General features: G+C 43.0%; 1 protein-coding gene across 4 annotated transcripts in view; it reads left to right on the top strand.

Moving 5' to 3' along the window:
* LOC310689629 (macrophage mannose receptor 1-like) overlaps positions 1–27,045 on the top strand; it is a 158,629-nt gene that overhangs the window by 42,813 nt on the left and 88,771 nt on the right. Inside the window, exons 26-30 of one of the 4 annotated variants that reach the window (XM_083467373.1) lie at positions 180–335; positions 2,671–2,781; positions 5,277–5,456; positions 6,866–6,904; positions 8,146–8,676. In XM_083467373.1, coding sequence (XP_083323499.1) covers positions 180–335; positions 2,671–2,781; positions 5,277–5,456; positions 6,866–6,904; positions 8,146–8,285 — 626 coding nt within the window. In that variant the 3' untranslated portion in view covers positions 8,286–8,676. Of the gene's footprint in view, positions 1–179; positions 336–2,670; positions 2,782–5,276; positions 5,457–6,865; positions 6,905–8,145; positions 8,677–14,863; positions 15,342–17,101; positions 17,507–23,807; positions 23,982–27,045 lie in introns of those variants that run through there. The other 3 variants (XM_083467371.1, XM_083467370.1, XM_083467372.1) reach the window with 3 other exon arrangements.

Here is a 27,045-nt window from a genome sequence, read left to right as displayed (position 1 = left end):
TCCACCGTGGCACAGTGTGCGAACTTGTACAGATCCAATATCCCCTTTTATAAGCCAAATGGATATCATGCTTTGCCTCATGACTCAGGACCTGTCTAAACCTTAAGCACTCCCCTTGTATTTCTAGGTTTCTAAGATGCCTTTATTTTTAAAAAAGAAAACCACTTGCTTTATAACAGGTGCATTCCCAACGGAGGCACCACAGCTGCCAGGAAAATGCCCTCCTCCACCAGAAGATGACGGGAGAGCTTGGGTTCCTTTTCGGGCTCATTGCTATAAATTCTACCCTGCTTGGGAACCTTGGTGGCAAGCGGCCTTCAGATGTTCTTATTTTGGTGAGTGTCATTTTGAAAAAGGAATTGTTTTACAAATGAGAATGGTAGGAAGAAAAATGGTACAGCCCATGGCATGCAGGAAATTCTTTCTTTCTGGCACAATCCAATAATAAAAAGTTTTATTATCAAAATAATACTGAGAATAATGTGTTACAGACATGGTATCAGGGATCAGCACCAACAACCATTCGCTGATGGCCTGAGTTCCCTGAACACCTTGCCCAATCCCAAAGCATTGTTGGTGCAGCCAAAAACCCCTGCTGCCGTGGCTCACCTTTTGATTCCTCCATAATGCCTCTGGGCCCAGATAGAATGTTCCTTCCCTGGGGCCACAGAAGCCCCATGGGAGAATTTAAATAGTGCTTTCCTGATACACTGACTTTTTGCCACTGGCGGCACACAATGAAGGAAAGATGGGCCAGGGGCAAAAGGAAAGCAGAGGAGAGCTCAAGCAAGCAGAGTTAGCCCTACCTGGGAAGGAGTCTTCATCATCTGTGCCTTCACTGCCCTGGACAGGGCCTTTGCCACTTCACCATGCCTACCAGGGGACATCACTGTTGCCAAGAACAGACTGGCAAGAGCTGCAGAGGGCCCTGTCAAACCTGGCATTGTTCTGCCAGTGTGGCACCATTCAATTCTTGCTGTCATATTGTGGAGGTCTTACCTGTCCTTCAGAGTAAGTTCCCAGGTCAGGTTACCACAATACAAAGTTAAAACCAGCCCTGAGATTTATGGGATGTAAAACACATAGCTGTCAAGTACAACATTCCTAGAGTGGGCATACAAGGGGACAAACTTCCTCTGCATGTGACTAGAGGTGGGCGTTGCCTTACCTGCCCAAAAAGGGCAAGGCAGGGAGCACACTTCCTCTTTGGCTTTTCTCTCTCTGACTCCATTCATCAAAGAAGCAACATCTCTTCAGCTAGAGATGCCCTGTTGGCTTTCAGCCAAAAAGGGACAAAGGAACTCTCTCCCTATGGGATAGATTCAATGTGTACATATTTTGTAACCTAAGTCTGCCTTCAGGGATCCAATTGTGAACTGAATGATACTGTGATTAAACTTCTTTTTACTGACTTTAAATAAGATTGTCATGTCTATTCTTTTTAAGAGGGACAAAAGGAGATTACCAGGAATCTATATTAATAAGCTTAAACAAGCTTGCAACAAAGCTAACTGCTGTGTGTTTAAAAAGGGGAATGCACTCTGCTAAGTAAAGGGACTTGCTAACGCAAGTTACCGGTATATGAAGAATATTATCTAACAGTATATCCTCTCCTGCCTCCCTGAACGTTCCCACAAGATTTACACACATCAGGTGTGAAAAGCCAGGGGAAAGAGGGGCGCCATCATATGGCAGAAGTGATAACATGAAGGTGCAAGAGGACATATCTCTGTGGAACGAGAATTCCACAACTTAAGGCCATAGGCCTGCTCTCTGTTGGGCTGCCATTCCTTGCACTTCCAAGGCCAGTGGAATTACCAAGAGGGCAATCTGAGAGTATTTATACTGAAGAGATCAGTTTCCGATACCTGAGGCCTGCACTATTTTGGGTTTTTAACACAAATGGGATCACCTTGAAATGCGTCTAGAAATGAAAGGGCTACCTGTACAGATGTTTTAAATTAGGCTGTGTCAGTTCTAAGTGGAACCTCAGCCAATCATCTGCCAGTTGCATCCATCCATCCATCCATCCATCCATCCATCTCCACCAGTTCATATTGCGGAATATACTACTATTTCTGCTGCTGCTGCTATATTTCTCTGAAGAAAACTTGTATCCTGTTTCAAACTGATCGACCAAATCGCAACAAATTCTATTTGATATAAGAATGGGTTAATCCGAGTTCCTCCTACTCAGCAAACATGACATCAAAGTCACACAGGCACCCCATTAATATAAATACTTTGAAAGGGTATCATCTTTCTCTTCCAGAGAACTGAGGTGATTTCCCCCCCCCCTTTATGTGTAATTAGAAATACAGAGTGAAAAACGTTTTCAGTACTGGAGCTCAGGATTTTTGTGAACCATCTGATTTGTAAAAATGACATTTCTATTGAATTTTTGATTAAGTGGTTTTCTTTAACTGTTAATTATTATTTTCTACAAATGGGTAGGTTACAATGATCCTTCTCCAATAGAAATTATGCAATAGAATAGTAGTCACAATCATTTGAAATAAAGATATATATATTTTCTCTAAAGTATTCAGAACTTCATAATGCTGCCAGTGCTGGATAGTGATTCCTTGGTCTTATCTTGTTAGGCAGTCTTTTTCAAGGAGAAGATAACTTTTTAATGAGTTTACTTTATTCCTGTGGTATATTTCCTAGGTGGCACCTTGGTTTCAATAGAAGATTCAACTGAACTGGATTTTTTGTTGGAGTACACTCGGCAATTCAACAAGGAAAATTTTTGGATTGGATTGTTCAAAAATATAGATGGTAATTGTTTAACACACAATATTTATATACATAATAAATGTATTATCTGTATTTATTCAAAAGTGTCCTCAAATATGACACACATTTCATTTGGAGGGGGGAGTTTGGACGTAAAAGAGCTCAGCTGCAAAAGCTGTTGGTTGTAAGTGAATGGTGCTTGCATCTTCTTGGCAAGCATCCAGGAAAAAGGAAAACACTCACCCATTATCTGAGAATTCATCAACTAGATGGTAAACAGTAGTATAGGAAACATCTATGCCATGGGTCGGCAAACTAAGCCCCAGGGGCTGGGGCTAGCCCAATTGCCTTCTGGATCCGGCCCACAGACGGTCCGGGAATTGCTGCGTGAATCGGCGTGGGGATTCTGATTGTTCGGGCTGCCCCATTCCCCACCCCCCTCACACATACCGTGGCGGCACCTCCTCCCTCCCTCCTCCTGGCTTCTCCCTGCCCTGCCTAGAGGAGGAAGTCAGCTGAGCACCATTTTAAGCAGCCCCTCTCTGGAGTCAGCCCTTTTGTGCAGCTCATCACCCCACCACCAGCCCCTGCTGCTCGCAAGGCACAGGTAAGCAGCCACCGGGGCTCATCCGGTGCTGTAAAGAAGGGAGGGGAGAGTTGTGGGAGGGGGTTGTTTTTTCCAAAACATAGTCCAGCCCCCCACAAGGTCTGAGGGACAGTGGAAAAAGTTTGCTGACCCCTGACTATGCTTTCAAATAATCAAGCCCTGCCCCTAACCACATCTCTTTCAACTTGATTTATGGCTCTGCCATTACTTGAAGTTCCATCCCAGATGTCCCACTAGGCATATTGGGAAAATAAAATTTAGAATTACTACATATTTTGGGAAGTGGCTTGTCCTTTGGTCCTCCGTAGGTTCAGGCATCTCTCAAGAGATCATTGCCAAACTTGGCATGAGGATTCCTGAGGTTCGGGGTGACAGTTTTCATTGATGTTGGAATGCCAGACACTATTTTGAATCAAAATGGTGGTCCGAAATGTTACTATCTCCATGGGGCTAAAAAGCACTCGCCAAGCATCACCCTCTGGGAGTGGCCATCCAAGTAGAACCAGTACCACCTCAACACAGTGCCATCCACCCCTAATTTGTACAGCCACTCCAGAAGGATAGAATGGCCATGATATCGAAAGCTGCTGAGAAGCCAAGGAGAATTAACAAGGGCGTGTCCCCCCCCCCCTCTCTTGACAAAAGTCATCATACAGGGAGACCAAAGCAGTTTCTGTGCCAAAACCAGACCTAAACCCTGATTGAAATGGATTTGAGCCTAAAAATCATAGCTCCCCTTTTCACCCCCATTTCACATTGGTTCTTCTCAGAAGTTGAGAACAAAGGACTATGTGGTGTCAAAATGGAGGATGCTACTCAATTAACATATGCAAACTTCCTGTAACCCCACCCCAGTCTCATGACTGCATGTGATAAACAATTAGATCGCCACACCGTTGCAGTGGAAATTTACAGCTAACCTCCATCTCAAGCCCTATGGAAAAACACTGGCATTCCCTTCCCTGCTGTCTTCAATACTCATATTCTTTCCAACTTTTTAATGTAACATGAAATAACTGGGAGGAGGAAGAAATGTGATGCAGCACCTCTTTTCCCTGCCCGCCTCCTGACCATAAAGGATTTCAAAAACCAGCAATGCAATGAAACGGAAGCACTGCTGCGGCCGCATTTGAGCGGCTAAACCCCGCCCCCAAGCCTCCACCTGATTGGCTGGCTCCCTGGGGGCACAGCAGCTGGGACAGCTGGGCAGGGGCTGGAACACCCCCTGCCAACGTGGGAAACAGCTCCCACTCACAACTACAGAGGAGAGGCTTTTCATCCAGGTGATATCATCCAGGTCAGGTGGGAACGTTGGATCACTGTGTGTACACTTGCACTGCCCTAATAACAAAACAAATTGCCCTGTCTATTTAAAATCCGTGATTTATAGGTTTCTTTGAATTGCTTGGCAACACTGGTCACGTTCTACTAGTAAACAATAATTCAAAAAATGGCTTTGATCTGGAGCAGTGTCAATGTTCCCACTTACCATGGCACCTCTATGTTGTCTGCACATGTGAGCCAGACAACCAGTACTTTCTTGTGATGATCCTGACGGTATGGAGTGTTGTCACTTATTTCATTTTTTTTGCTATCATTCGCAGCCATTTTCTGTTGGCACCTATGGCACCAGACCCTCCTTTTTTTAAACCGAAAAGAACACTGCAGAGAACCATCCAAAATAGTACTAAATATGGGGGGGGGGGGGAGTGCTGTCAGAAATCAGAGGCACTCTCCCCTTATTGTTAGTGTATTCAGTGTTCTGATACGATAATGGCAGTAGCTTGCATATTCTCCAAACTGAAAAAGGTGAAGAGGAAAAAGGATCACTGTAATTTTAAAACACGTTTCCATATAGTATGTTTTACAGTCATGGTGCTACTCTTCTCCTTTCCGTCATATTGCTATTTATATATTTTTTTATAATTAGGAGAATGGATGTGGAAAGATAAAACTCAAGTGGGTTTTGTCAATTGGAGAGGCGAAGAACCTGCACTCAATCCTCAAGCTTTTCGGGGTCAGAAATGCATTGCCATGAACAGCGATGATGGGAAATGGTTCATTACGGATTGCCACGATCGTATGTCATTTATATGTAACACACCCAAAAGTAGGTCATAAATTATTATTAAACTAAATTTTAGCCATAATTCTGATATAATACAAGAGGGGAATATTGAGTTATATAGAACTGCAGTTAGTGTCTTAAGGTGATCTTGGCCAACTGCTCTCTTGCTTGATTCATTATACAGTACTAGAAGTTTAGCCTTATCTCTTTATCTGCTTCCTTCTTCACAAAGCTCTCGAAGGAAGGTGTTTCTGTGATTCTACAAAACAGACTTTTCCCTACCTCAGCAGTTTAACAACCTTCCACCCCCTACTATGCTTACTAGCAAGTTCTTAGCATTCTTTCCAAACTGTCAGTCATTCCTTTTCTAGCACAAACTGCTGGTATTTTGTATTTTGGTTAAAGGAAAAAACACTAGGTATAAGAGAAAGAGAGTTCCCTGGATGCTTAAGATCCAGGTTTGAGGTAAGTACGCTTTGGTGTCTCTCACCAGAGCAGAGATTTAAAATCACAAAATATGCAGTGAAGTAAAGCATTGAAATTTAGGTTGTTAGACCTTTAAAATATCCTCTTTTAGGTTGCTTCCAAAGTTCCCCACTTCCCTTAGCATAGAAAGAAACCACACATTTGGCTGGTTAAAAATGGTTTACTTACAAACACTTCAAAGGCCAGATTCATGTGCTTTTCCATACAGCAGTAAGAAAAGACAGGCAGTAAGACTTAGGTTCCAAAGTGATGAGAGTTTCTAAATCGTTTGTAGAGAAACACAAAGATGGCTTGTTTAAGCCATGAATGCAATAAACATTTCAAATGGTTCTCATTTTTAAATAGTAATGTGTTGGATTGAAACTTCAAAGTTAGGAAGAGCCCTGTCTAGCATATATTGCTAAGTTATTTTCATGTTGTGATATGTCAAGGCCCAAAGCCTGAAAAATATAAAGTTTTCCCTACAATTTTGATAAACCTTGCCTAATATCCAAGTGGATGTTGCAATCAAATATTTGAAAATCAGCTTTTTTGCTGTTGTTCAAATAAAGTTGCACTAATACGGCCAGTAAAGCGAGATGAGCGCCACAACCCCAGAGTTGTTTGCGACTGGACTTAACTGTCAGGGGTCCTTTATCTTTTTTAATACAGTATACTTTACCATTAAGTGTTTGACAACATTTGAAGGACCAATGGGCCAAATCATCTTTTGGTGAATCAAATGCCCAAACCTGGATTCTTGCGCTGGGGAGTGGGGGTGGGGGCCAGACCTGCTGGCAGAGAGGTTGCTTAGGTTTCCTTCCACTCAAAACTCCCACTGGTTCACTTTCCTGCTGATCAGAACTCTTGAGCTAAACAGCAGCAACATTCCCTTGCATAACTATCTTCCTACTGGGCTGAGTAGGAAGTTCTGTGGTTTGCACAATGTATATGATTACACCTTAAGCATGTCTTTTATTTTGCAGTTAATGACGAAACAACTAAAGCACCTACAAACAGTACAGGTAAGACTATTAATGACACATGGTCATTCTGCTTGGATAGCTGGCACTACCCCCTCACTGGTATTACTAGTGTCAGTATTTTTTAAAAAAATATAAATTTCATACATTTATATGCCGCTTAGAAATTCTGTATATTAAGTGGTGTACATAAAATTTCTATTCCAAACAAAACATACCAGGGGTGGGGGGAGAGACAGTTAAATTCCATTATTATAAACAACAGCACCCTACCTTGAAATGCCAGCTGAAATAAAAAAACCATTGTCATGCCCCTGAATGTCAGCAAGTAACATGGCAGGAAGAAATCGCTTTAGAACAGAAAGCAATAACTAGAAAGTCCAAGTCCATAGAACAAAAACAGCACTGAAAGTGCTCATCAAATATCAAATTCCACGATGAATGAACTACTGCTCCACACTAGAAGGGTTGGTGCAGCATGGATGACCCCATCCATAGACTAATCCAGCCCACAACAAATTCTCTAATCAAGGCATCGCTCTGCATGGTGAACAACTCCTCCCTCCTGAGCACAAGAAGACTGTGTTGTCCAATACCATCAAACAACTGGTGGCCATTTGGCTTGGTGGGCTTGCCTCCCCCGGTTGTATTCATGTCTTTGGTAGCAAAATGGCAGGCTGTAATCAGCAGCTGAACCTCCTCTCAGGAGGTTTGTGCAGGCTACTGGGGGTGGGGAGGAATAATGACAGCCCTGCTTTCTGGTAAAGAACTTTTCCTTTGAAGTGAAAGAGTTGGAGAGTGGGAGAGAGAGATTTTGATTTATTGGAAAATTCCATAGTATTGCGTGTGAAAAGTGGGGAGGCGGAACACCTGAGGTTAGGTTCCCCTTTCACGGGCACATGCACAGAATAATGCTGTCATTTTTAGCCACAGTGCTGAAACTACTGGGGGAAGATACACTATTTCTTGGACACATGGAAATTGTTCAGCAGTGTCCCACAGCTTTGGGGTTACATTCCTTCATAGCCCTTTCTTTTAAGAAGGTCAGTCTGTTTCTACTTTGAGTAGAATAAAAGCTGCTTCTTTACATGCTCAGGTTGTGACTCCACATATCTTCTGCATCCCATTTCCTCCCTACAAATAAGGGGCAATGTTCATGGTTTGCAAGTTCACAACACGCTGTGCTTAGGTGCAGTAAACACCACCCAGACATCCTTCTTATCATAGTGTAAAGTATTTAATGTTTTGTATGTATATATCTACACCTTTTCTCTCATTGGCAGTGCAAGAAGAAGATGTCTCTGCATTTGCACATGGCAAATATTTGAAAGTCGTTCTCCCAGTCATCTTCATCCTCATCGGTGCAGGTATCACAGCCTGTATTTTCTACAGGAGAAGAAGAAGAAGAAGCAGGCAACTATAAACCACAGCAGGCTTTGACAATCCTTTCCATTGTGACCGTGTGATAATTCTTCAGAAAAAAATGGCTCAGAATCATATGTGGTGGATGAAGAGGGAAATTAACAAATGTAGGCACTAATGCTATCTGTATACATTTACCTGGAAGTAAGCCCATTGAACCCCCATTCAGACTTACTTCTGAATTGACAGGTGTAGGATTGCACCATTCATTCATTCATTTCCAAGAAGTAACCATGGCTGGAAGTTACTCGTCTTAAGCAGCAGTATACAGAGGTACTTTCTACAATGAGACTCATGATGCAGAATGCTCTGAATACATATTATCTAGTATGAGTAAAATCATAAGTTGTACTGATTATATTCTGATTAAAGATTATGCAATTCAAAAAAAACCTAAGGGTCATGTCAATGTTATCCTCTGGCAACCAAGGTGCTGCAATATATTCTTTCCCCAATTCAGTGGGCCTTTTCAGGAAAGCTAAAATCCCACTTGTTGTGAGGAGGAGAAGAGCAGAAGGGTGAATCTCCTCCAGAAGAGACAGTTTTCAAGATTAAAAAAAGGAGCCTAGGTGTTGTTGCAGAGAGTGTGACTGCATGCACAGCACCCAACTGTGTGCCTGTAGTTCCCTATAAAGCTAGGTCTGTTTGTACCTCTGTGTGCAGTGGTGTAGGAAGGGGGTGGGTGGTGGGTGTGGACTGCCCCGGGTTTCATCACTGAGGGGGGTGTTCAGCGAACAAATGAAACACGGCTGAACTAGCTGTGTAAGGGAAAAGCGTATGGATAAGGAGTCAGCATAGCTATGTTCTGCCCCTAAGGTCAGAGGAAGCATGCCAGAATTGCACTGGCAGTGCCACAGGGCTTTCCCCCCTCCCTCTCCACCAGTGGGGGAGCGTGTGCCTGTGCCGCTGCCCCCTGAACCCACACAGGCCTAGCCATTGCCCTTAAAGCCACCGCCGGGAGGCAGAGGCAGGTGAGAGTGGAAAGCGAGCCATCCCACCAGCACTTGGGAGCTGCGCGAAGCCACTTCTCCCTTCACTGCCACGCACTCTGTGTCTTTTAAGCACCTACACTCAGGTATTCATGGGTTTCTTTTCCTGAGTAATGGCCTGTGTTTTTGAAGTTGCAAACAAATTAACAGGGCGACTCTTTCCTCCTTCACTCTCTCCCCCCTCTCTCTGTGCCCCCTCCCACCTTTCCACATATCCCCACTTAACTGTTTCCTGCCTCACTTTAAATCCTTTCTCACCTGAAAAAACACCTTTGGGAAGCGATTTTGCCCTTTTGGCTCCTTTCCCCTAGAATTATAGTATTGTAGAGTTGGAAGGGACCCTGTTGAGTATCATCTAGTACAACCCTCTGCAATGCAGGAATTTGCCGCTGTCCCATTCTTTTTTACATTTGCTCTCATCCCTCGTTTGCCCTCCTATGTAAATTTACATATCACTCTCCCTCTCTCTTTATCTCTCTCACACACGGTTACCTCGGAGTAGACTCACTGAAATGAATTAAAAATCCAAACATTAATTTCAAAGTGTCTTCCCTAAGTAGAATTTAGTTGGATGTAGACCGTTGTTACCCAAAAAGATCTGCACAAACCAGTTTATCTGAGTGTATTATTTTCAGGGGGGGGGGAGACTCATTTATTTATAATTGCTTAATCATATGGGACTAAATTGCATTATGTTGTAAGGACCTTTCATAAAATATTAGAATTGTAAATTTGGAAGGGACCCCAAGGATCATCTAGTCTAACTCTCTGCAATGCAGGAATCTCAACTAAAGCATCCATGACAGATGGCCATCCAACCTCCAGTTACAAACTTCCAAGGAAGGAGAGTGCAAAACCTCCCAAGGGAGCCTGTTGCACTGTTGAAGGTCTCTTGCTGTCAGAAAAGTTCTTCCTGATGTTTCGTCAGAACCTCCTTTCATGTAACTTGGAGCCACTGATTTGTGTCCTGCCCTCCAGAGCGGGAGAAAACAAGCTTGTTCCATCTTCCATGTGACAGCCCTTCAAATATTCAAAGATGGCTGTCATATCTCCTCTTAGTCTCCTCATTTCCAGGCTAAACATACCCAGCTCATTCAAGCACTCCCCATAAGGCTTGCTTTCCAGACCCTTGATCATCTTGGTTGCCCTCCTCTGCACATGTTCCAGCTTGTCAATGTCCTCCTTAAATTGTGGCGCCCAGAACTGGACACAGTATTCCAGGTGTGGTCTGACCAAGGCAGAGTAGAGTGGTACTTGATCTAGAGAGTAGACTTCTGTTGATGCAGCCTAGAATAGCATTAGCTTCTTTTGCTGCAGTATCACATTGTTGACTCATATTGTGGTCTACTAAGACTCCTAGATCCTGGTAAACCAAGTGTCTTATATTGGTGCAGCTGGTTATTCCTGCCTAAGCGAAGAACCTTCAGGCTGAAAGGGACTAGTGGGACTTAGAAAATCAGAAAGGAAAATCTCTTCTGGTGGGCTCCAGCGTCACTTCCTGCAATTGGGGGATTTTTTTAAAACATGCAATTTTGTAAAGCACTTACCTAGATTAGGGAAGGTTTAAGAAGGCAGTCCTCATCTGACCACAACACCCATAGGCACCAACTCCCTATGGCTGAGGGGACCTCAGACCACCCCACCCCCTGCAAAATTGGGATGGGGGCTATGCCCACCCACCCTCAGGGGCCTGACCTCACTGTGGCGGGCCACACCGGGCCTTCCCACGCCTACGATCAGCCCCATTAGGCTTTCCCACCCCTGTAGCCTAAGATATCTAAAAATGTTGTTATGATGATAAACAGAAAAGAAAAGAACCAAGTATGTCTCCTTGAGGTCCATGGAGAAAAGGTGGGATATAAACATAAAGATAAATAAAATAAATACGTAGCGAGTGATTTTCAGTATCTATGAATGCGGCCCAGCTTTCACACACAGCTGGCAGATAATCTGAACACCTGCAGACTGAAACTCTTGAATTTTTACATTGTTCATTTGCCATTTAACTTATAAGGGGGAAACTATATATATTTGGTTCTAATAGATCAATATTCATTTAGAAGAAAATCCCATTGAATTAAAAGGGATTTATCCAGTGCTGCTGCTGCTTTTTCAGCCGGAACTTTCTGGAACTCAGTTCTGGCACCTCTCAGGTGGGCACCATTGCCATTCTAAGAGAACAAGGGAGGCGCTCGTGGTGAGTTCTGGCACCTCTTTTTCTAGAAAAATAGCACTGGATTTATATTCATGGAAGAATTCTTAAGCTTGCAGCCTGACATAAATTTAATAGTGAAATTTCCAGCTCTTCATTCTCTTTGCTTACGTACCTGTAACAAATCTGGCATTTTAAGTGAAGTGATTTATAGACAAATACTTCCACTTTGGGGTTCGCTGAAGTTTGGCCTCAGCTGCACAGGATATATAGTTTTGTTTTTCAGTTACAACTTACTTGGAAAAGGATTTCCTAACAGCCTGTTGTGAAATATAATTCTTGAAAACAATGACATATATTTCTTGAAATATATGTCCTACGCGTGCCTACTAGCAAATAAGGGGCTAACTACCGCTCACATACAAGTTCCATACCCTTCAACATCCCCCAGATAAAAATAAGGACATTTATCTCCACAACCTCCCCTTTTTTTGCCCCCTGCTGAGCATTTCCAATCAGAAGAAGGGTGAGTTCCACCACCATTACACCAACAGGACACTGCACACACACCCTCCACCCTCCTGAGAAAACTCCTTAGTCCTGATTTTATTTTATTTTATTCTTTGGTAGATTTACCAAAAGAAAACCACATACCAAAAAAAATTTTTTTTTAAACGGGGCAAGATTACATGCAGATGCATAAAGCATTTCTAATTTTTTTTTTTTAATGAAGACCCCTTGCACCCAACTCCATACCCCCTTTCTTCCTGCCCAGGGCACAGTGGTGGAGGAAGCCTCTCTGGCGTTCGGGGTGGGGACTGCGCACGTGCAGCAGCCTGTACAGACACCGCAAGCGCCCTCAGCCACTTTACAGCTGGGGGGGAGGCAATGAGCCATCTTGTCCCCCCTCTACAGAGTGGCACCTGGGTTGAGCCGCCCCCCCACCCCATCATATGCCCCTGGCAGGGCAGCCCTGCGCTTCTCCCACAGTTTAAAAAGCCATAAATTGCTTAATTAGCCAAGGGCTGCTTCTCCTTCCACAGTATTTCGCCAGAAGAGGAAGTGAACAATGGAACAAATATATTGTCAGCATATCAGCAAACATGAAACCAAATGTCGAAAGAAGGTAGTATGTGACGAAGCACTCAGTGCATCTTTCACAATGAAAGTGTAATGAGTTTAGTATCAATTCTTGGTGTTCTTTTGCATGGCAAATGTATGAATTAACAGTTTCTGAAGGAACTCCCTGCAACGGCAGTGATGGAGCCAAATAACTTACGATTCTTTAACATGAACCAGTATCACTGCCACAAAGTTTTAAGAAGACCAGGAAACACATGAGCACAGTCACGTGCACGCAAATACCATTCTCTCTCTTAAGCTGGGTTTTGCTGCCTCAGTCTGTGTCTGTCCTTCCATCTCAGCTTTCACTGTGATCTTCAAATAGGTGCCAGAAAAATAATTGCTTAAAAAAGAACACCATAATTAGACAAAAATAAATAAATCTGAGCAACATTAAACTTGACCTGTTTCCAAGGACACAAGGCCTACAGAAAGGACACAACAGACATCATCCCTAACTTTTCTAAGGTAATATAACTTAGTTGCCCATAATGGTGCCCACTCCCTGCTTCAGCTCTCCCACGGAGCATGTGTAACCTATTGGTATTTGGTTATTATAAAATAATAATTTCCTGGATGCCTAGATCCAGACGCTGGGCAAGCGCTCTCCAGTCAGTAAGCCCAGCAGAGATTTAAAATAATGAAACATGCAGCAAAGTAAAGCATGGGAATGTAGACTATTAGACCTTTAAAATATCCCGCTTTAACTCACTTACAAAGCTTCCCTTTGTTTCCTGTTAGCATAGAAAAAGCCACACAGTTTGGTAAGTTAAAAAAGATTTTTTTACTTACAAAGTTTCCAAAGATCAGATTCATGTAGTTTTCCATAGAAAACTAGAAAGAAAAACACAGGCAAAATTTGATAACATGGTTTCTAAACACATGGTGTGGACTTGGAGTGACAAGCCCAGGTGTCCTCCCTGGCCAGATTCACATAATGGAAGAGGGGCGAACAAAGAAACTTCACCTCCTTCATCCCAAGGTGAGGGGGTATGACCCAGTCAAGTCTAGCAAAAATAGCTTTCTCTATGGATTTAACTCCCTCATGCTACGCATGCTGTTTATATGAGGCTGAATTTCCCACATATCCTTGTTTAAGTGATACGCAGCAGCAGGTTACATACCAATTATTCTTGTCCTTTGCCTGGTAAGTCGTGTGGGTGGGTTGTATATATTTTTGCTTTCATGCTCCCCAGAACCTGCAGTGATTATTGCTGGGACTGACTTCATCCACTAAATTCACCCTTCTGAAAATCAGCTCTGAAACTTTCAAGATTTCAGAAAAGACTAAAGCCTGCAGAGACTATAAATGGTGTGTGTGTGTGTGTGTGTGTGTGTGTGTGTGTGTGTGTGTGTGTTCCAGCTCTCTTAAGGGCTGGTGGCTTGGAATATCATCCAGTGCATTCTTAAAGAACTAGACAGTGGTAGAGCATATGGTACTGTTGCCTGGGGCAAGTGTGCATTGCTTCAAGGGCGCACACATGCTGCCCTGGTAGCCCTGTACAGCTGGGCTCTGACTGTCCTACCCCAGCCTCGGAAAGTGGTGCAAGGGTGCACTCTCGCATTGGAGCCTGGGAGTGCAGCTGTGGCCAGCTGCAGCAGTTGGGCCATCATGCAGGAAGCTGCCTCTTCAGTTCCTTCGCTCATTGGAGCCAGGCTCCAAAGGCCCGACCCGAGCACAGCTTCCCTCACTGCGACTCTGGCCTCAGTGAGGGAGCCAGTCATGGGAATGCCTGGTTGTGCCCCTAAAAAAAACCCCAACGCCTCTCTGCCCTCCCCACGCTACACCACTGGACCTAGGTTATTACAAGAAGGAGCTACAGTGGTACCTCAGGTTACATACGCTTCAGGTTACATATGCTTCAGGTTACAGACTCCGCTAACCCAGAAATAGTGCTTCAGGTTAAGAACTTTGCTTCAGGATAAGAACAGAAGTCGGGCTCTGGCGGAGGGGCAGCAGCAGGAGTCCCCATTAGCTAAAGTGGTGCTTCAGGTTAAGAACAGTTTCAGGTTAAGAACGGACCTCCGGAACAAATTAAGTACTTAACCTGAGGTACCACTGTACATAGATGGCTCTTAATCACAGACTGTATCTGCACACTCTTCAAGTATCTATAGGATGCCAAGAAAAGGGCAGGAGTTTCAAACAAGAGTTTTCACTCTCCTGAAATCCCACAGCAAACCTTACAGAGTAAACTTTGTGGGCCAAGGATGCAGTTTGAGTCTTAACCTTAACACACTCAGCCTCCATGCTGTCTGTGGTCCCACAATTGGGACATGCCAAGCTTTACACAGTTCCAGTCAGCTTTTTGTTCTGAGCAGCTGATCTCACTGACTTTAGCCACAGAGATTCCTTATTGGTTTGATCTGGGACTTAATCTTCAAGTCATGGCTTAGCAGTAGCATAGTTATCAATGAGAATCTTTTAGTTACTTCCTTCCGTAGCACTGTGTACTGTTTGTTGGTTTGGTGAGTTGAACCAGTCTATGTGATGGGAAATAAATCTAAATAACCCAAAGATTTTCAGCAGAAATAGGTTTTTTCCTCTGAAGGAAGCTGATTAAAAGTTTAGCAAAAAATCTAAGTGAGTGTGCTACAAGTGTTTCATAATGCCAAAGACAGAAGTGAAAATATCATTCTGCCTGACTCATTTATGAAGGAGTTCTTAAAAAGCAGCAAACTCTGATTTCTTTTATTTCCACGGGAGCGGTGTGGCAAGTTTGGTTGTGGCCAATGTCTTTCCTTTTGTTCCTAAATCTCTTGATCCTCATTCAACCAGCTTTTCTGGTATCAGGTATGCTCTTCTTCACTTCCATCACCATTGTTACCTTAGCAATAAGTTGAGGTGCATATTTCAGGTACTTTTATTTGGTTAAATTTAAATAATCTTCTGGAAGTTAAAGTTGTACAGCTTGGAAGTTAAATCCATGACATGTTAGATTGAATGATAACTAATTTAATATTTAAGCTGCTCACAACAAAGAAAACAGGTGTGGGTTACAATAAATTAACTGCTAACACAATTTTTAAAACATGTTTTTAAATTGTGTTCTATTGCTTCAAGAAATATTTTGCTTTTTACCTATACAGAGGTCAGTCATATCCCTGTTGCTTATTTTTGCACAATACAGAAAAAAATGCTAAATATAAGAAATTCTTAAACAATAACATGTTAACAATATTATTCATGAACAATACTCAACATCTTCATTAAATGACAGTGTTTGCTGATGATACATTGATAATGGTGCAAGATTCAATTGTTGTGCTTCAGTCTTTGAAAGAACACTTAGAAATCTTCCATCAAACTGCAGGATTGCAAATTAATTATGCAAAATAAAAAAATACTACCAATTAATTTGATGGTGACACTTCAAAAGCGGCTGACAGAAATGTCAAAGATAAAGATAATTAAAATACCTCAGGATAATCTTAACAGTTGATCTCAAACAATTAAATCAAAGAAATTATGAAGCTTTGTTAAAAACAATAAACAAAGAACTGTTAAAGTAGAAGCTCACAAGCCTTAGCTGGCTAGGTCATATCATGGCTAAAAAAATGTCAAGACAGCTGGCCAGAGGTAGGTGGAACAGTATTTTGGGAGGGAGAATAAAAGGAGCCATTTCTGAGGAAGTTTAAGAGAAAGCAAAAGGGAGAGTTGTTTCTGGTCTGTTTGTGTCCACTCTGAGGAAAATATCTATAGCTAGAGAAAGGAGACTCTTAGCTTAGATTAGAAGACTGTGTGCAGTGCCTAGGGAGAGTATTCAGCCAGGAGTTAAATGGAAGGCTGAGTTTGACCCAGGAGAAGTAGAAGTTGTGAGGTTACAGTTTACTTAGGTCTCATTCCAGTCAGGAGGGGAGAGCTCCTCTAGAAAGAGAAGACTCCCAAACGAGTTAAGAGGGGTGCGGTGATCCCTTGGGTCTGTTACTTGAAATACCTCAGGAGTGTGATTGTAAAAAGGTAGGGTAACTGACAAAAAGTACCACCTTGGTTAGGAACCAAAGAATTAAGCTGTGGAGGAAGCTGTGTATGTAACACCGAAGTAATTATGTTTCAGGAACTGAAGTAACATAACTGAAAATAAGCAAAGCATTTACCAACTTGTCTAGAAACCTGTAACATCTAATGGAAGCACGATAACTGAACATAAGCAACTGAAGCTTAAAAGAAGCTGTGTGCTTACTACCTTGATTGGAGGCCTACAATGGAATCCATTAGACTTAGTGTAAATATTAAATAAGTTAACTGCTTCTTGAAAGTACATTATCTCCTGACACATCCTTTGTTTTATTAACTCTGTTCTATAAAATAAATCTTATCTGTTCAACTTCTGCCTGGGTCTCCACGTACCAAAGTTTTCCCTCACACAAGAACCCAAAGTTAACCTGTTGTTGTGATTATAGTATGTGTCCATAGGTAGGAGCTACCGCAATTGGTGTACAGCAGTGGGATCCACCATATAATTGGTGCTAGAAGTGGGATGCACTACAAGAGCCCTGTGCAACTTTCTCACAAAGTTCCTTCCTATTATTTTTCCTCTCTTAATTTTACAGAGAGTGACAGCTTTCTGATATATAATGAAAACCTCAAGCTTTGTATACAGTCTTGGAACACTCGTTCCATCATCCTGGACTACTGTGATAAGAGTAATGAGCGGCAAAATTTTAGGTGGGTTTCCGACGGCCATATTTTGAACATGGCGACAAAGTTATGCCTGGCAGTGCCTTCCAAGTCAGACCAGGCCCGGGTCACACTCTCCTCCTGTAATGAGACCATTGAACTTCAGAAATGGGAATGCACAAATGATACAAAGTTCCTTGGACTTGAACACCAAGATTTGTTTGTAACTCCTGAGGGTGGTCGAAAAGATCGTGTTATGCTGTCTAATAAAGCCACCAGCGAGAATACCTGGAAGATCTATGGAACTGAAGAGAACTTGTGTTCTAAACACTATGAAGGTAAAGTTCAGATAATCTGTTCTCTTTTTTTAAATGACCAGGTTGTGTATTTGCTTCAAGCGTGATGAATCCCCTGCATCAGGGGGTGAAATAGGCATGATGGTAACCACGCAACTTCAAAATATATCAGTAGAAAAACCAAACTTGATAACAGTCATCAGGACCACAGTAAACGGGCAGCAGAGGCTGTTTAAAACAGTCTGCTTCTACAGTGACAGACTTGGGCAATGTGGCACTTCGTGTGAGGTCAAAATTTGGCACCCCCACCCAGCCCTCGTTCTGCCTTCTCAAAGACAGGTAAGGAGGCTCTTGGCTTTGGGAAGGAGGCATGAGGGCTTGGGCAGGGGCATATAGGCCTCCTATCGCCTCCCCAAGGATGGGAATGTGCTAACTAGGCTTTGGTAAGGAGACGGAAGGACTCTAGGACCCTGTCAGGGCCTTGTGCCTCATTCCCAAAGCCTAGTATCTAGCTTACTGGGCTCTGAGACAGTGCCCTCTCAGCTCAGCGCCCAGTGTTTGTGCCCTGCTCGCACAGCCCTAAACCCACTTCTGGCTTCTGCCATGGTAAAGACAAATATGTCACCCGGCCTCTCCATCTCTCTGACTGTCTGTCCTCTATCTCCCCAACACCACACACATACATTAGTCCCAGGAAGGGACTAATGTAATTCCAGCCAAATCTAAGTACTATGAAAACTCCAGTTACTTTCATGTCACAATAGAACTGGATGTTGTTGTTGTTGTTGTTGTTGTTGTTGTTGTTGTTCTGGGAGACTCCAACACTTGAAAGACAAAATGCTGCTACCAATCCAAGTCTCAGCTGTAGACCTGGTAGTTCAAGGGTGGGGGTGGGGATTAAATTCTATTCAGTTTGCATTTAAAGCTGAATTTATCACATTTGCACTTTTGAAAACGTTAGGACAACTAAAACAGACTTTCCCTTCAAAATGTACAGTTGCCTGAATTTTGCAATGTAGTTCTGCAACCAAGCATTGCTTACAAAAAGGTACCTAAATAAACATATTTGCAAAAAAATATTTTGGGGAAAGTTGCTTGCAGAAATATACACATTAGTCAAATCTGCATATAAAATGTGCTCCATATGAGATATTCACACTAAAATGCTGAATAAATCACGACGATTTTTTAAAGTGCAAATTCCTGCAGAAATGTGGAGAACTGAATTTAGATTTGGAGGGGGAAAAGAAACTGAGAGAAACAAAACTGACAAATTCTTCCATCCCTAGTCAAGGGGTAAAAGCTAACTAAGGGAAATATCAAGGGGAAATATCAGGAGTGACAATGGTGGAGTCTGCTGTCAGAAGCCAGCAGTAAAGGGGCAGAGAACATGCTCCAGGGTTCAGTCTTATTAGCAAGGGGTGGAGTCCAGTAGTAAATGAGCAGGACATAAACAATTACATTGTTCAATTCAAGTGTGGATGTGTTCCTCGTATATACCCCCTGGTACAAATACCCCCTGGTACAAATCAGTCCAAACTCCAGCTATCACAAGAACAGGGCAAAAGCTAAAAATGTTGAACTCTAGCAGCTGAGAGAAACTGCAGAGCAAACATTAAGGCTTATGTGCAAACCATATATTTAAAGCACATCTCCGCAAGGAATCCTGCAAACTGGTTTGTTAAGGGTGCTGGGAACGTGTGATTTCCCTTTCTCTCACTGAAGATGCTGCACTGAAACATTCGCCACTTCCAGGTGCTGCTTCACTCCTGTCACAAAACACACATGTGCCTTCTGCCATAGCAAAGTGTTCAAGTGAAGTTTTTCAGTTGCCAATGAAACTGAAAATCCATTCCATGATAGAACTATCCCTGAACAGTACAGTGGTACCTCGCAAGACGAATGCCTCGCAAGATGAAAAAAGTGCAAGACGAAAGAGTTTTCCGTTTTTTGAGTCGTTCCGCAAGACGAATTTCCCTATGGGCTTGCTTCGCAAGATGAAACGTCTTGCGAGTTCTTGCGAGTTTGTTTCCTTTTTCTTAAAGCTGCTAAGCCGCTAATAGCCGCTAAGCCGTGCTTCGCAAGACGAAAAAACCGCAAGACGAAGAGACTCGCGGAACGGATTAATTTCGTCTTGCAAGGCACCACTGTATGTGCTCCATTTCCCTTTAGCTCTGTTTGCCTTAGAAGGCAATGCTTTCACCTCCTTTGTGTTGCAACAAGGGCTCAGGTCTACCCAAACTGGATGGGCTGTACTTTTCTGTTTATTTGGCCACCCGACTCTGGAATAGGCATTCCATTATGGGCACTAGTGTTTGAGTGTGCATACCATGCAGCCTACTTCAGAAGGACTTGGAAAGATAGCAAGATGCCTTGTCTGAAGACAGAATGTTGGCTCGTCTACCTCTTATTGTCTGCACTGACTGGCAGTGGTTTCAACCAGGAGTCTTTTCCAACCCACCCTGGACACACCAAGGACTGATTATTTACTTCAATTAAAGTTTTCATGTATGCATTGATGCAATAGAATGGATGTTCAAATCTTGAGGGATGTGAACACTGGAAAAAAGTGTATGTGTGCATCTGCGTGTGTATATATATATATATATATATATATATATATATATATTTGTTTTCGTAGATTTTCACGGGTACAGGAATGCAGGTTTTGGTGTCCTCGGGTGTCTTCCCGTGTAAAAGTTGGGGTGTCTAGGCGACGTTTCGACGAGGTCTCACTCGTCATCTTCAGGCTGGTGCTTTCGGCTTCTTGTTACTGGAACAGAGCGGGATCTCAGTGTTTGAGTTCCTATAAATACTGTAGAGGGGTGTGGTGTATTGCCTCAAAAGTTCTGGGCAGAGGGGAAGTTCCCAGGCTAGTGTTCTTTTCTTCTTTTGTTCCTTAATTACTTGAGGGATATCTTGAGTGATTTCTTGAGTGATATTCTGAGTACCACTTAGGTGGGTCATTAGGTGTGGATTAGTTGCTAAAGCCTTCGTGTCTTGACCTCTTGAATTTGTGAAGAGTTTTTCTGGGAAGATGGCTGTACTGCACTTAGTTGTGCTCTGGCTTGGCTTCGTGTATAGGGGCGAGCTGTGGTTTTGTGCCCTGTGCCAGCCAGATCTGTGTAGGGATTGCAGGGGGGTGCAGCATCCGGAGGTGCCACTATGGTTTGGTTACTGGATGGTGTCTGTAATTTATCTGTGGAGAGGGTCTGGGTTTGGGTCTGGTGTGGTTGATTGGTGGTGGCGTTCTGTGTGCCTCTGGATCTGGTGTCGGTTTTTGTGGGGAGGGCTAATTTCCAGATGTCTGGTAGGCGGGACGTGTCGTCACGCTTGTTCATGTTGTGAGGGTGTTTCTCTATCTCGATGGCTTCCATGATTATTCTCTTGTGGTGATGTTCCATGTTAAAGAGCAATTTGGAATCTGCAAAATTAATTTCGTGTCCTGTTTCTTTCATGTGTTGGAAAAGAGAGGAAGATTTTTCTTCTTTTTTGACGGCATTCTTGTGTTCTGCGATACGTGCATTTATTCGTCTGTTTGTTTGTCCAATGTACGTGGCTGGGCAGACTTTGCAGGGTATTTCATAGACCCCTTGGTTTTCCAACTGGATTTTATCTTTGGGGTTTCTGAGGATATTGGCTATTTTTTGGTTGGTGCAAAAGGCTGTTTTGATATTGTGTTTATGGAGGATTTTGCTAATTTTATCTGTAGTGCCCTTGATATAAGGAAGGAGGGCCATGCCATTGTTTTCTTCTGTGTCTTGGTTTTTGGGGGGTGTTTCTTTTTGGATTAGCTTCGTAACCCTGTTTTGCTGGTATCCATTGGCGATTAACACATTTGAGAGATTCTGTAACTCAGTTGTCAAGTGGTCTTTGTCAGCCAGGCGTTTGGTTCTGGAGATGAGGGTCTTGGCTACGGAGTTTATTTGTGCAGGGTGGTGGTGTGATTGAGCATGTAAGTAGCGGTTGGTGTGTGTTTTTTTCCGGTAGATAGTGTGTCCTAGGGAGCCATCAGGTTTTTTGTAGATTAGGACGTCAAGGAAGGGAAGCTGGTTGTTGGCTTCTATTTCCATAGTGAATTGTATTTTGGGGTGTAGGCTGTTGAGATGTGTGAGGAAGCTATCTAGTTTTTCTTTCCCGTGTGGCCAAATTACAAAGGTGTCGTCAACATATCTGAGCCAAAGTTTGGGTTTGTGTTCTGACTTGTCTAAAGCATTGGTTTCAAAGTGTTCCATGTACAGATTTGCGATGACCGGTGAGAGGGGTGATCCCATAGGTGCTCCTTCTATCTGTTTGTATCGCTAAATTTCTCGCTAAGCAACTTCAGCCCTATGCAGAATCCATCTCTTCACACGTTACAAACTCCTTCCAGTTCATAGAAACAATAAAGAAGCAAAACCTACATCCCGATGACCTACTTGTGAGCTTCGATGTTGTATCTCTCTTCACACAAGTGCCCATTAATGAAGCCCTGACAGCCATTCAAAACAAATACAATCCCCCCGAATACATCCTGGACCTGACCAACCACTGCCTAACCAACACGTACTTCATCCACAATGGACAAAGATACAAACAGATAGAAGGAGCACCTATGGGATCACCCCTCTCACCGGTCATCGCAAATCTGTACATGGAACACTTTGAAACCAATGCTTTAGACAAGTCAGAACACAAACCCAAACTTTGGCTCAGATATGTTGACGACACCTTTGTAATTTGGCCACACGGGAAAGAAAAACTAGATAGCTTCCTCACACATCTCAACAGCCTACACCCCAAAATACAATTCACTATGGAAATAGAAGCCAACAACCAGCTTCCCTTCCTTGACGTCCTAATCTACAAAAAACCTGATGGCTCCCTAGGACACACTATCTACCGGAAAAAAACACACACCAACCGCTACTTACATGCTCAATCACACCACCACCCTGCACAAATAAACTCCGTAGCCAAGACCCTCATCTCCAGAACCAAACGCCTGGCTGACAAAGACCACTTGACAACTGAGTTACAGAATCTCTCAAATGTGTTAATCGCCAATGGATACCAGCAAAACAGGGTTACGAAGCTAATCCAAAAAGAAACACCCCCCAAAAACCAAGACACAGAAGAAAACAATGGCATGGCCCTCCTTCCTTATATCAAGGGCACTACAGATAAAATTAGCAAAATCCTCCATAAACACAATATCAAAACAGCCTTTTGCACCAACCAAAAAATAGCCAATATCCTCAGAAACCCCAAAGATAAAATCCAGTTGGAAAACCAAGGGGTCTATGAAATACCCTGCAAAGTCTGCCCAGCCACGTACATTGGACAAACAAACAGACGAATAAATGCACGTATCGCAGAACACAAGAATGCCGTCAAAAAAGAAGAAAAATCTTCCTCTCTTTTCCAACACATGAAAGAAACAGGACACGAAATTAATTTTGCAGATTCCAAATTGCTCTTTAACATGGAACATCACCACAAGAGAATAATCATGGAAGCCATCGAGATAGAGAAACACCCTCACAACATGAACAAGCGTGACGACACGTCCCGCCTACCAGACATCTGGAAATTAGCCCTCCCCACAAAAACCGACACCAGATCCAGAGGCACACAGAACGCCACCACCAATCAACCACACCAGACCCAAACCCAGACCCTCTCCACAGATAAATTACAGACACCATCCAGTAACCAAACCATAGTGGCACCTCCGGATGCTGCACCCCCCTGCAATCCCTACACAGATCTGGCTGGCACAGGGCACAAAACCACAGCTCGCCCCTATACACGAAGCCAAGCCAGAGCACAACTAAGTGCAGTACAGCCATCTTCCCAGAAAAACTCTTCACAAATTCAAGAGGTCAAGACACGAAGGCTTTAGCAACTAATCCACACCTAATGACCCACCTAAGTGGTACTCAGAATATCACTCAAGAAATCACTCAAGATATCCCTCAAGTAATTAAGGAACAAAAGAAGAAAAGAACACTAGCCTGGGAACTTCCCCTCTGCCCAGAACTTTTGAGGCAATACACCACACCCCTCTACAGTATTTATAGGAACTCAAACACTGAGATCCCGCTCTGTTCCAGTAACAAGAAGCCGAAAGCACCAGCCTGAAGATGACGAGTGAGACCTCGTCGAAACGTCGCCTAGACACCCCAACTTTTACACGGGAAGACACCCGAGGACACCAAAACCTGCATATATATATATATATATATATATATATATGTAGCTCTATATTGAGAGTTTTGTATTCATTTCTTCTGCTTTAGCTAATTCTCATAACTGTTTGAAATCAGTCCGGCATAACACAGTCTGTTCAATTTGCCTTTAGCTCTGTATACTATAGAAGGCAATGCCTTGGGAGCCCCATGTAGGTTTCCATTCAAGTTTCGGAACAAATGGTATGCTCAATGCATAAGAGATGATGATAATCATGGACAACTTTGGTGTGGAACAACTGAAGATGTGGATAGAGACTCTTTAACTGGATATTGTCCAATAAAAGGTAAATAATTTCATCTCTCTGTGGTAGCTTATCTTAAAGTTTTAAGTGTCTATATACTTATTGCATTTATAAATTTTAAATTTATTGTTGTAAATTGTTTTAAATGTTTGTTTTCCTTCTGGGATTGTACCCCCAAGTATGTTTTATAAGCTGGTCTCCGACCATAATAAATTATCTAGCAGGTAAACAATTAAAAAAGTTTTGTTTAAACCTTTACTTTGCCATCCTATATTTGATGCTTAGAGTAGATGTTCACCTACAAAGAGAAAAGAGAAGCTGTCTCTGTTGCCTCTGTTGTACAGATTGTGCAATTTAAGAAGAAAATGGAGGGTGGGGATCTCTCCCCTGTGAGTCAGAACAAAATGAATTGTCAGTAATGTCAGGCTACCCTACAGGATCAGGCCTGCCGTTTTTCATTGGAAAGCGGTGGTTATAAGGATGCAGCTCAGTTCAGGCCAGAACTGAAGTCTAGACCAAAGGTGGGGAGCTGTCAGGGACCAACCAGATGAGGAGGAGTGGGAGAGACCTCCGCCCCAGCAGGCTTCCAGGCAGGAGGCACATGAAGATCATATGGACCCAGGTCATGGTCGTTTGAGACAGGACACACCCCAGAAGAGGAAGCAAAGAGTTGGAAAATAATGGAGGGTGAGGAACAGGAGCAAGCTAGCAGGTGCCCTAGTCCTGAACAGAGAGAGGAGTCAGGTGTGATAGAAACAGTACAGCAGACAAATGACATCATGGCACTTGAAAGCCTGGTAGAGCTCCCTTCTTATCCTAGAACAAGATGCTCCCTTTGTGTCTCAGAGCAGAAAGCCAAACAGAGACAGAAAGATTCCCATGCCAGCCAGGAGGAGTCTCGGATGTAGGAAATCAGCGCCAAGGGAGAGGGGCGGGCACCCTGGGCAACAGCTCAAGCTTAAGGGAATACATTCCACAGCCTCCGTGTATTCTGTTTGATACTAATAAAAGGACTGAAAAGCCACTGTCTCTGCATATATGGATTTACTCAGCAGTTATCTCCATGAGCTGTGTGCCGGCTCCCTCGTAACAGGAGCTGCTGGATGCAGGATGAAGACAGATTTCATCTGGTTCCCTCCCAACCTTCAGTGGGGAGCAGCTGAGGGGGGAAGGGGTTTGGTACGGTGTAAAGCAGAGCTTTCCAAACTTCTAATGTTGGTGACACACTTTTTAGACATGCATCATTTCATGGCACAGTAATTTAGTTTTACTAGCAAACCAGAAGTTAAACTACCGTATTTACTCAACTGGAATGTGCATCTTTTTTGGCCAAATTATGTTGCAAAAAATAGGGTGTGCATTAGATTTAATGGTGCATTTACATTTGCCAGCAAATACTTTTTTGGTTTCAAGGTTTTGAAAATTGAGGCGTGCATTAGATTTGGTGGCGCATTAGTCGCATAAATGCAGTAAGCCATTTCCAGCCCCAGGAGCATTTACATGATACACCTACTGACACACTAATGTGTTGTGACATACAGTTTGGAAAGTTCTGGTGTAAAGTGTGTAACTGCACGTCTTTTCCCTGCTGCAAGAACAAAGCAGAGGGCAAAATGTATTGGCAGACTTCTGTTCCTTGTAAACATGCATCTATGGATTTTTTCACTCATATACTGGCAATTTTAAGGATGCAGTTGCATACAGAAGTTTATCTATTTGCATAGCTCTGAAGTGGGACTTGCAGTTTACCAGCGCATTGACTTTATTTGCATTGTTTTGCTGGGATTACTGCAAGGGTTTTGACACATGGGTCGAAGGGGTCAGATTTGGGGGAGACAGGGAAGCCAGACTCCTAGCTTTAATTTTGAGAAGAAGTATGTCAAATGGGCAGATGTGAATAAAGACACTGTGGATATTGTCCAGTAAAGTTAAACCCTTTACAAATTCATTTATCTGCACTTTTATTAAAAAATATATATTTCAGTGGATGGTATAAGATAGGCGGCTTTTAGTTTATCATCATAAATGCGCTGTTTAGAGAGATGCTTCTCCTACAAAGAGAAAAGGGAAGCAGCTATTATTTTCTCTGTTTTATAAATTGTGTAATTTAAGCAGAAAATGTGGGGCGACAGGACTTTCCCCTGTGGATCAGAACAAAATGGATACTAATAATGTCAGGGCCTCCTATAGTATGAAGCCTGTACTTCTTCATTAGAAAGTGAGAGGGATAAGCATGTAGTTCACTTCAAAATCAAGGCCTACAGCCGAAGTAGGGTGCTAAATTCAGGGTGCAGCTAGATTTCATCTGGTCCCCTGGTCTCCTACCAACTACCAGCTGTTCAGTGGGGAGTAGCTGAGAGGGAATGGGGTTCAGATATTGTACAAAGCATGCAGGTTCTTTCCTTGTGGTAAGAAGCCCAAAGCAGAGAAGGAATTTGAATGAGTGGAGCTCCTAAAATTAAATATGTTCCTCCATATTTGGGGAATGTGTGTAATGGTATGTTAAAGGTGAATGTTTGTGCTTGGCTCTGGGCTTTGGGCTCCCATTCTGGAGTCTGTCCAGTGATTATTTGTGTTTTTATGGAGTGGGGTGTGACAAAGCAGAAGCGAGGTGAGGGGAGCTCTGGGGTCAAAGGTGAATTTAGGGAAGCTCTACAGGTTCAGTTACACTGGGTGCACACCCTCAGGAGCTCTGCCAGGGATGCCACATGATTATTTAGAATGGATCGTGAAAGGAGGAGGTGAGGTAGAATTTTGGCATTGCCTAGGATGACATTGAAATTTGAGACCCCAAGGTACACCACTGCTGGGGTAGTACAGGCCACACATTATTTATTCTTGTTTTTATTTATCCAGTTCCAGGACCTGGGGGCAGGTATCCATGTTTCTCCCTTGCAGATATCCACACTGAATGCATGAATATGGGGCTTGAGAAGCCCTCTGATTATGGAGTGAGGTCCAGTGATGCTGCCCAAGTATCACATAAGCTTCTATGTTTCTCCATAACGTTTGAGGTATTCTTTTGATAAGTGGTATGTTAAGTCATCAAATGTATCTCACTTGTAGATTTAGCTTCACCATTTGTAATTTTATAATTTGATGTTAA

Source organism: Podarcis liolepis, assembly GCF_965112155.1.
Source record: "Podarcis liolepis genome assembly, chromosome: 12".
NCBI classification, from domain to species: Eukaryota; Metazoa; Chordata; class Lepidosauria; order Squamata; family Lacertidae; genus Podarcis; species Podarcis liolepis.
This window is presented reverse-complemented; position numbering and strand designations above follow the sequence as displayed.